The 10,369-nt window shown below is 37.6% G+C and overlaps 1 protein-coding gene across 7 annotated transcripts in view; it reads left to right on the forward strand.

Annotated features, from left to right (window-relative positions):
- Positions 1–10,369, forward strand: part of myt1la (myelin transcription factor 1-like, a) — a 74,137-nt gene that overhangs the window by 58,238 nt on the left and 5,530 nt on the right. For all 7 annotated transcript variants that reach the window (XM_048206810.1, XM_048206812.1, XM_048206805.1 and 4 more), the window contains 9 exons: positions 1,522–1,796; positions 5,062–5,286; positions 7,952–8,070; positions 8,369–8,437; positions 8,541–8,603; positions 8,709–8,792; positions 8,997–9,218; positions 10,059–10,150; positions 10,243–10,346. In XM_048206810.1, the coding sequence (XP_048062767.1) occupies positions 1,522–1,796; positions 5,062–5,286; positions 7,952–8,070; positions 8,369–8,437; positions 8,541–8,603; positions 8,709–8,792; positions 8,997–9,218; positions 10,059–10,150; positions 10,243–10,346 (1,253 nt within the window). The remainder of the gene's footprint in view (positions 1–1,521; positions 1,797–5,061; positions 5,287–7,951; positions 8,071–8,368; positions 8,438–8,540; positions 8,604–8,708; positions 8,793–8,996; positions 9,219–10,058; positions 10,151–10,242; positions 10,347–10,369) is intronic.

Raw genomic sequence — 10,369 nt, forward strand, 5'->3', positions numbered from 1 at the left:
TCCTGAAGCATTGTTTTGAAAGCGGCCATCATTTTTTTTGGTGCACCAAAAACATTCTCTTCGCTTTATAATATTAAATATAATATTAAATATGTTTTTAGTACCTTTATGGATATTGAGAGAGGAAATGTCATTTGCTCCCTATGCAGGCCTCACGGAGCCATCGGATTTCAACAAAAATATCTTAATTTGCGTTCCGAAGATTAACGAAGGTCTTACGGATGTGGAACGGCATGAGGGTGAGTAATAAATGACAGAATTTTCATTTTTGGGTGAACTAACCCTTTAAACATAGTGTTTTTGGTTGAAGCTTCATTTTTTTAGGGTTTTGTTTTTTGTTTTTTTTTGGTAATGTGCAGCACTGTAGCTCTCAACCGCAGCCCTGGTCTTGATAAATGAGTGCACTTACATTTGTGAAGGAATCAAATTAACTGGAACGATTTTGTTCAAAATGGTAGCAGTTGATTTCACGCCCAAGCCAGAAATTGTAGAGATTTCCTGTCAACAGAATTCGGCTGGATATTTTGGTACGGTTTCATTAGCTGTGCTTAAAATAACTCATTTTCATTATAACTCATGGTTATTACATCAGGACAGTCTTGATTGCCCATAAGGAGCATTACAGCATGCCCTGCAGTGATAATATAGACAATGTTATTGAAATCAGAACACATACCACATCTCTGAAATTAAAGAGCATTCTTGCAAGTGATGTTACTTGCCTGTATGCTTTATCAAAGAAATTCAGTTTTTGATAAATGAGACAAATGAAGAAAATTAAGCCTTGGAAAAAAAAAAATAATTAATGAGAATAACATTTAATTAATGTTAGGAATTAACTGCACTTCATTTAGACTCAGTTGGCAACATCAATTAGTTACACCCAGTTTAGTTGTAATGACAGCATTGCTATTTGTCACGATGCAAAATGAGATGAAAAATAAGATCAAATTGGAGAGTAGTATAAATCTTGAATAAGTGATTATAACTGCATTTTAGCAGCTGAGTTTTCAGCTTCCAGTATTTGCAGATACTCAGTTCCTTAGTCAGGAACTGATTTTTTTTCTCAGATATTGTCTGGATGCATACCAAAGTTCGTCTATGAATGTGGATTTATGTAAAAGAAATGCTGTATAAATGCTTTCTGTGCAGGTCTTAGATTTCATGTTAACAATGTGTAGCCCCCTGCAAGAAACCTAGATACACTCTCTTCCACTTCTTTCTTTCTCTCTCTCGCTCTCTCTCGCTCTCACTCACACTCAATTTCTCACAGCATTCATCATGAAACATCAGCTCATCTAATAAGCCAGTGTGTAGTTTGTGTATCTGTCTGTGTGTACCTATCTATCTATCTATCTATCTATCTATCTATGTTTCGTTCGTTTGTTCTAACATTCTAGTATTCCATCTATCTATATTGCTCTATCATTCTGTCTATCTATTCCTCCGTCTGTCCATCCATCCATCCATCCAACCATCTGCATGTAGCCCATCTGACCTGGTATATGTGTATGTGTGCAGCCAAGCGCTACTGTAAGACCTCAAGCCCGGCCAGCAGCACCACGAGCAGCTACGCTCCCAGCAGCAGCAGCAGTCTCAGCTGTGGAGGAGGAGGAGGGGGAGGAGGAGGGGGAGGAGGAAGCAGCGCCAGCAGCACCTGCAGCAAGAGCAGCTTCGACTACACACACGACATGGAAGCCGCCCACATGGCTGCCACCGCCATCCTCAACCTGTCCACGCGCTGCAGAGAGATGCCCCAGAGCCTTACCGGGAAAGGCCCGGAGCTCCTGGCACAGGTGAGGGTCGACAACTTTTTCCTGCCAGTTCCTCTCTCATGCTCACCCAATTGTACTGCTAATATATTTTTCTCTCTCTCTCACTGGGTATTTCTTAGTTTCTCTGCACTGCCTTCCAGTTTGACTGTGCTTTGTGCCGGTAAAGGTAGTGCGGCGAAATGAGGGCATGCCAGTTTAGAGTCGTTCGGGGCAACCCCCTGGTCCTCTCGTCCGAGCTCATTTACACTGTGTGTGATTTAATACATTGAATGACAGCAGCACCTCTGTGAGCTCCTGCAGGTCCTCTCTGCTAGAGTCAGGGTCATCAAATGAGCCTAATGGTCTGAGCAAGCCATGATTGCTTTAGTGGCACATCGATTTCAGACATAATCTGTATGGTGATAATGAGAGCGAGGGGCTGGAGAGGACCAGAGGAAGCTGGCAGCTGCAGGAACGCTGGAGTAGTGGTGCCCCTACCGTCTCTCACTGAGACAAGTAGAATTAATGTCGATTTCAGCTGTGGTCCAGGCCAAGCCAGCTCTCCCAGCATCCCTTTGGGTACATAGGAAAGACAATGACCTCTCTTTAAGGACAGTGAGGCAGCAGGCTGGAGGGAGTGGGGATGAAAATGAAAGAGAGAGAGAGAGAGAGAGAGAGAGAGAGGGGGACAGAGGTAGTGAGGAGCTGCAGGGCTCTATATATCCACTAATAAGCAGCTGTACGGAGATGTAGGGCATTGCAAAGAAGATGCTCACACTCTCTTCTTTCATATCTTTTTTTCTCCGATACTTTTCCACACTGTAAAAAATTAGGTGGTTGTAGAATAAAAATAAAAAAAAGGCAGCTACTGTTTAAATCAGTGGCGTAGCCAGAATTTTATTTTTGGGGGGGCCCATTTAAAAATGAGGGGGCTGCTATATTTATATATATATATATATATATATGACACTAATAATGACTACAATGACACTAATAATTCTTAATTTCTAAAAGAACAGTTCACTGTTGTTCAACTGAAGCTCCCTCGTCGTCACCTGCACCTTTTCCGCGCTCGGAAGCATTTAGGCTACAATAAGCACTTAACTTTAAATAAAAATATATATTAAATAGATAATAAAAATATCTAGATAGCTGGCTGACTAAAGTAGGCTAAGTTTGAAAATGATATCATTTGTACATGGAGTTATTATATAAAAAGATACTTAATTTCTTTACAATTTATAGGTGTTATTTTAACAGTCAGTTATGTAAGTTTGATGGTTAATAGCTTCTAGCAACATTAAATCCGGGAGAGAAGACAATTCTAGAGAAAAAGCATGTTTGATTTACATAAAGTTTGAGCGCGCACACAATATCTGGGCGAGAGCAAATAACGCCACAGAAACTGCCTCAAATTAACTATAATGACGAGAAGAAAGCTGTGTGTGCTGCAGTCAGAGGTTCTTGATTCTCTATCGACTTTTTATTGGTTAAAACGAATGGAGAGTTAGGAGCCCGAGCACCCACCGGATTTCACTGCATTGAGATGCGCGTCCAGGAAACGGGAAGCCTCGGGTGCCGCTTCACATTGCCACTCACCGCATAATAACGAACTCTCACGCGCAAAGATAATAACAGCAGAAGCTACGCGCAACACGTGAAATAATCAAACCAATAAGTCTAAAAACAGCTGTTGCATTTTACCGCGCAGCATATGCATCAATGTAACAAATCAACATAAAAAATAAAAAATCGCTCAGAAATCTGCATGTTAATGAGGGGGCCTAGGCCCCCTCAGGCCCCCCCGTGGCTACGCCACTGGTTTAAATGTTTTTTTTTTTTTTTTTTAGTTCAGTTCATCTACTTTATTATTTGAACTTAAAATGTTCTCAAAATTTGCCATCATTGTAAATGTAGAAAGACTTTGTTTCTTAGCTTAAGAGTTCTGTGTAAAATTGCGCGCTGCATTTTATCCTGTTTTCTGTGAGAAATGTACTGTACAATACCATTCAAATGTTTGAGGTCAGTAAGACTTATCAATGTTTTTAAAAGAAGTTTCTTATGCTCACATGCATTTAAATGATCAAAAATACAGTAAAACAGTAATATTGAGAAATATTATTACAATTTAAAATAACCTTTTTCTAGTTTAATACATTTTAAAATGTCATTTTTTCCTGTAATGGCAAAGCAAAATTTTCAGCAGTCATTACTCCAGTCTCCAGTCACATGGTCCTTCAAATCAAATCATATCCTAATATGTTGATTTGCTGTTCAAGAAACATTTCTTATTATCTTAATATTGTTGTGGAAACAGTAGTAATATTTTTTAGGATTCTTTGATGAATAGAAAGTTAAAAAGCACAGCATTTATTTGAAATAGAATTTCTTTGTAACATTGTAAATATCTTTGCCACTTTTGATCAATTTAATGTGTCCTTGCTAAATAAAAGTATTATTTAGAAAAAAGAAAAAAAAATCAATGACCGCAAAGTTTTCAATGGTAGTGTACATACTTAACAAAGTGTTTGTTGTCTCATTATATGCCACACATACAGACCTTAAGACTTTGTATAGTACATGAAACATGACAAGGGTAGCAAACAACTAACTAATCATTTTAAGATGAGGTAAAAATACAGCTTGACATCACAACAAAATCAGCAAAAAACTGGCAAACGGGCAACCATATTAATTATTCATGCACAATGCAGGAAAGGGGAAAGAAGGCAAATGAGACTGAACCACAAAACTTCTGTTTCACTCTAGACATATTTGAACACACAATTAATGCTACATTTGTTGATTCAACTAGAAAAAACAGAGTATATTATAAAAGAAAATCACCTTTGAGATTCTTTGCTTGTGTTTAAAGTTGGTATAAAATTTGTTTTTTCTTCCCTATTTTGATGTATATCCGAGTGAAATGGCTTCTTGGACGTGAAAAACAAAGAGCATGACTATGTGCACTTATGAATAATTTATAATAGACACTGCAATAATCCATAAAAAATAAGAATAGTCAATTTTGATTTCATAAGTAAACTAGAAACAATAAACAAAAAAATACAATTTACAAGCAATGGATTTTTTTTTTTTACAAATAATAATTAAAATAATAATAATAATAATATAATACATCATTTTTATATTTTTTTTACTTGATCAAAAAATCTATTTAACAGTGCATATGAACCATTTACCCCTTCCCTTGGATATCTTTCTCATCCTTTTACTTCTTAATTATTCCCTTTATTCTTTATTCTCTTATCAGTCCTCCTCCTCCCTCTTCTCTTTTTCATGGCAGAGCCCTGATGACAGAGATGGGGATGAGAACGGAACCCTGGATCTGAGCCGGGCTGGAGGGATGGGGGAGGGCAGTGGGGGTACAGTGCTGACCCCCCTGCAGCCCATGTCGCCCCAGCGGCAGGCCCTGCTCAACAGCCACTGCTACCAGATGAGCACAGCAGACTGCTGGGACCTGCCTGTGGACTACACCAAGATCAAACGCCTGGATGAGGACCACAAGGAGGTACTGCCCCCCTCCACCCGACACCCCTTGAGTCTGGCTGAAGATGGACCGCAGCACTCGCTTTACATAGTGAATTTGGATCACTATTTTTAGAATGTGATCAGTATCTAAATAGATCAATATCTGACAGTTTGGCAGTAGCAATTACCAATTTGTATTATTAAATAGAGGATAATCCAAATGTGAATAAAAGGCTAATAGTTTTTCAAATGCTTTCTCTTATTCTTGCGTAACATACATGCACATCTTAAAGTTATTTTTATGGTTGATTCCCCCAAAAAGTTTAAATACTATGACGCTAACAAAACATTATTGTGTGTTTGAGTATCTCGACCAATGAGATGAGGAGGAGTGTTCAGGAAACCTGTTTGAAAGCAGTCATTATCTGTACAGTTCTGTTAGTGATGATTCTGTTAGTAGCAAAAGTAAGAAATTACACACTTCACAATAAAAAAAATATATAAAAAAGAAACTTTCCTAATGTCAGTCACATTTTTATCATGAAAGTTTAATAAAATATTGTGGCAACAACTAATATTAAATTATGACTATTAAAATTCCTAAGAGGTGACTTCTCTTTGGTTGTTCACATCTTCTTTCACCAGGCATTTTGCTTTTTGTTAGAAACTAACTTGGTTGGTAGGGGAGTGCTAGTCATTGTAGGATTACTGTTTCTTCCTTATATGTTCAACCTACTTCCAAAGCAATCCATAGGCAGATGCTTAGTCTTCTCTGTTTTCTTTACCCTGCATTCAAGCACAAAAAACCTATTTATAATATAAAATTGTTTATCTGTAAAGTGTTGATGGGGGCACAATTTAGTAATATCTAATTAGCTGTTTTGTCCCTGTGTAAACCTTAAACAGTAAACTAGTTAAAGGAATAGTACACCCAAAAATAAATATTATACCATAATTTACTCACCCTCAAGCCATTCTAGTTGTCTTTCTTCTTTCAGCCGAACACAATCGGAGTTATATTAAATAATATCCTGGCTCTTTCCAGCTTTGTAATGACATTGAATATAGTCTCCAAGTTTTTGAAGCTCCAAAAAGCACGTCCAGCCATCATAAAAGTAATCCATACGACTCCAGGTGGTTAATAAATGCCTTCTGAAGCAAAGTGATGGGTTTTTTGTCAGAAAAATATCCATATTTAAAACTTTATGCTTTAACTTATGCTACGCATACGTCTTACGTCGGGTCAGAGGTCACCTTTCCACTGGAACTCGACTCACTTGTGAACGTGTGTATGGCCATTGCCGCGAAGCCAGTGATTGTAGATTACAAAGTTTTAAATATGGATATTTTTCTTACAAAAACCCATTTATTAACCTACTAGAGTCGCATGGATTACTTTTATGATGGATGGATGCACTTTTTGGAGCTTCAAAATTTTCAATGCCATTTTAAAGCTTGGAAGAGCCAGGATATTACTTAATATAACTCTGATTGTGTTTGGCTGAAAGAAGAAAGTCATACACCTAGGACGGCTTGAGGGTGAGTAAATTATGGCATAATTTTCCTTTTTTTTTTTTTTCTTTTTTTTTTGAGCTATTGCTGTTTAAAGGGTTAGTTCACCCAAAAAAGAAAATTCTGTCATTTATTACTTACCTTCATGTCGTTTCACACCCGTAAGACCTTCGTTAATCTTCGGAACACAAATTAAGATATTTGAGTTGAAATCCGATGGCTCCGTGAGGCCTCCATAGGGAGCAATGTCACTTCCTCTGTCAAGATCCATAAAGGTACATATTTAAATCAGTTCATGTGAGTACAGTGGCTCAATATTAATATTATAAAGCGACGAGAATACTTTTTGTGCAGCAAAAAAAAACTAAATAACGACTTATTTAGTGTTGGCCGATTTCAAAACAATGCTTCAGAAAGCATCGGAGCATTGTGAATCTTTGTGTCGAATCTGCAGTTCGGAGCGCCAAAGTCACGTGATTTCAGCAGTTTGCCGGTTTGACCCGCGAATCCGCGATCCGATTTATGATTCGATACACTGATTCATTTCTGCTCCGATGCTTTCTGAAGCAGTGTTTTGAAATCGGTCATCACTAAATAAGTCGTTATTTTGTTTTTTTGCCGCACCAAAAGTATTCTCGTCGCTTTATCTCGTCCCTATGGAGGCCTCACGGAGCCATCGGATTTCAACTCAAATATCTTAATTTGTGTTCCAAAGATTAACGAAGGTCTTACGGGTGTGAAACGACATGAGGGTAAGTAATAAATGACAGAATTGTCATTTTTTGGTGAACTAACCCTTTAAGGAAGCTGTATTTCCTCCTATTGTAGTGATTTGAAGGACGGTAGGACTGAAAGGACATCTAGTGTACAGTGCTGGTACTGCATGCCTTCACTTCACCAGTGATTATGACTTGAAATAGGAATTTTCCTCTGTTAATTAGTCATTAATGAACCTCCAGACTTAAACTGTTGTTATTGTTATTTCAAAAGGGATTTGATGTTTTTGCTAAATTGTTGGGGAATTTGAATTCATGTAAATTAGGCTGTATGAGAGTTTTTTGTGTTATTTTTTTTCTCAGTGTTATAATAACATGGTGTTCTTTTATATCTGTACTACTATGTTACTATTCTTCCTTGTATTCTGCATCATAACATGCACATGCATCTTTTTCTTTCTCCATCCTCATTTTCAGGATGACCTGGACCCCTTTCAGGATCTATTAGAAGAGCAGCAGTATTCAGGAGACGTGTCCCTCCCCAGCCCCAAACACAAATATGCTCCCTGTAAGGAGAGCAAAAAGGAGCTCCTCACGTAAGCATAGCATCTGCACTGGATAAGGACTATTCCCTGTAGATTACATATGATGCTGTAACACAATTTTTAATATGACAGTGTGCCCATTGTACACTACCAATGTTTTCTAAAGAAATTAATACATTTAATCAGCTATGATGCATTAAATGCATTATGTTACAAAAGATTTCTATTTCAATGCTGTTTTCTTTTATTTATTTGTATGTAAAACATTTAAATGATAAAAATGACCCTGAGCGCACCTTAGTAGCAGCTGTACAAGTATACCACGTCTCATACCAAATCCTCTCTTAAGGCTATCAAGCTGCCAACTGGCTGACAAGGGCATGCGTGGTATGATGACATCTAACTCCCAGGATCTGAAGTAAGCCCTCACGCTCTCGTGTTTACACAGCACCTCAGTTGACCCTCAAAATGAGGTCTGTCTAAGGTTACACTAATCTTTTTCATGTTTTCATTGCTTGCAGGTGTCCTACTCCTGGCTGTGATGGCTCTGGGCATATCACAGGCAACTATGCCTCACATAGAAGGTGAAGACTCACAAATAAGCACATTAAAATTTGATTTAATACTTCGCATAATGTTTTGACCACCAGTGGATTAAAAAAAAAAAAAAATGTTTTCTTGCCATTAAGTCTGTCAGGTTGTCCTCGGGCAAAGAAGAGTGGTATTAAAATAATGCACAGTAAAGAGGACAAGGATGACCAGGAGCCAATCAGGTGCATTTTCTTTAAATTCCTTCAGCTATCCAAAGTAACTGATGTGTGAATGTTGCTTGCACTATCTTACAGGAGTACGGTCGAAATCGACCAGTTGTCCTGAGGAGAACTGTAGTAGGAACTTCTATGTGTGTGTGTGTGTGTGAGTGCATGGCTACTCCCTCTTGCTTGTGTGTGTGAACTCGCTGTGCCCAATGTCTTTAGGTGTCCAGTGCCAGGCTGTGATGGCCAGGGTCATGTGACAGGGAAGTACGCATCCCACCGCAGTGCATCCGGCTGCCCGCTGGCCGCCAAGCGTCAGAAAGACGGTTATGTGAACGGAGCGCCTTTCTCCTGGAAGTCTGGCAAGACAGACGGCATGACCTGCCCCACCCCAGGCTGCGATGGCTCTGGCCACGTCAGTGGCAGCTTTCTCACCCACCGGAGGTACACCAGTGTGGGACTGATTCTCAAAAAGTCCATCACATAGCAAGAAATTATTTCCTTAAAGAGAGAGTTCACCCAAAAATGAAAATTATGTCCGCATTTGCTCCACCTCAAGTTGTTCCAAACCTGTATAAATTTCTTTGTTCTGCTGCACACAAAGGAAGATATTTGGAAGAATGTTTGTAACCAAGCAGATCTCGCCCCCCATTGACTACCATAGTATGAAAAAAAACTATGGCAGTCAATGGGGGGCGAGATCTGCTTGGTGATGACAGAATGATGAACAGAATGATGACAGAATTTTCATTTTTGGGTGAACTATCCTTTTAATCAGTATTTTTTTGCATTGTTTTTCAATAAAAATATCTAAACTTCTTTAAAACAAGACATATTTAATTGTAATGGAAATAAAGCTGAAATAAATTAAAATATAAATATTAGATGAACTTAATAAATACTATAATACTATAATAATAGTATATATATATATATATATATATATATATAGCAATAGATATTAAGACAAATAATTAAGGTTAAGGGATTTTTTATGTTTATACTTAAAAGAAGAAAAGAATTAGTCATTTAAGACAAATACAGTTAATTCAAGATATATTCAATAAAAACATTTTATCATACAATAATTTAAGTAAATTTATCTTGTTTTAAGGATGTTTATATAAAGACAAGACAAAGATACTGAGTACAAAAAAATATATTTTGAAGTGTGTTGAAGTGTAGCAGTAAATGTACAGTATGTGAAACTTTTTCATTATAATGTTTAAATCTGAGCATTAAAAATAATGATCTGTTTCTTATGTTTTATTTGTATGTCTGTAGTCTGTCTGGCTGTCCCCGTGCCACATCTGCTATGAAGAAAGCTAGGATGACAGGGGTTGAAATGCTCACAATCAAGCAGAGAGCAAGTAAAGGTACATCATTTTTCTTTTATTATATAATTAATAATGAAATGAATTTTCTCGCCATCATTTTTAATAGTGATTTTCTCCATGTTCCCTTCCAGGCATAGAAAATGATGAAGAGATAAAACAACTGGATGAGGAAATCAAAGACCTGAACGAATCAAACAATCAAGTAGAGTCAGACATGATAAAATTAAGGACTCAAGTAAGAACATTTGCCATGTGTCA

Source organism: Megalobrama amblycephala, linkage group LG11 (assembly GCF_018812025.1).
Source record: "Megalobrama amblycephala isolate DHTTF-2021 linkage group LG11, ASM1881202v1, whole genome shotgun sequence".
Classification (NCBI taxonomy): domain Eukaryota; kingdom Metazoa; phylum Chordata; class Actinopteri; order Cypriniformes; family Xenocyprididae; genus Megalobrama; species Megalobrama amblycephala.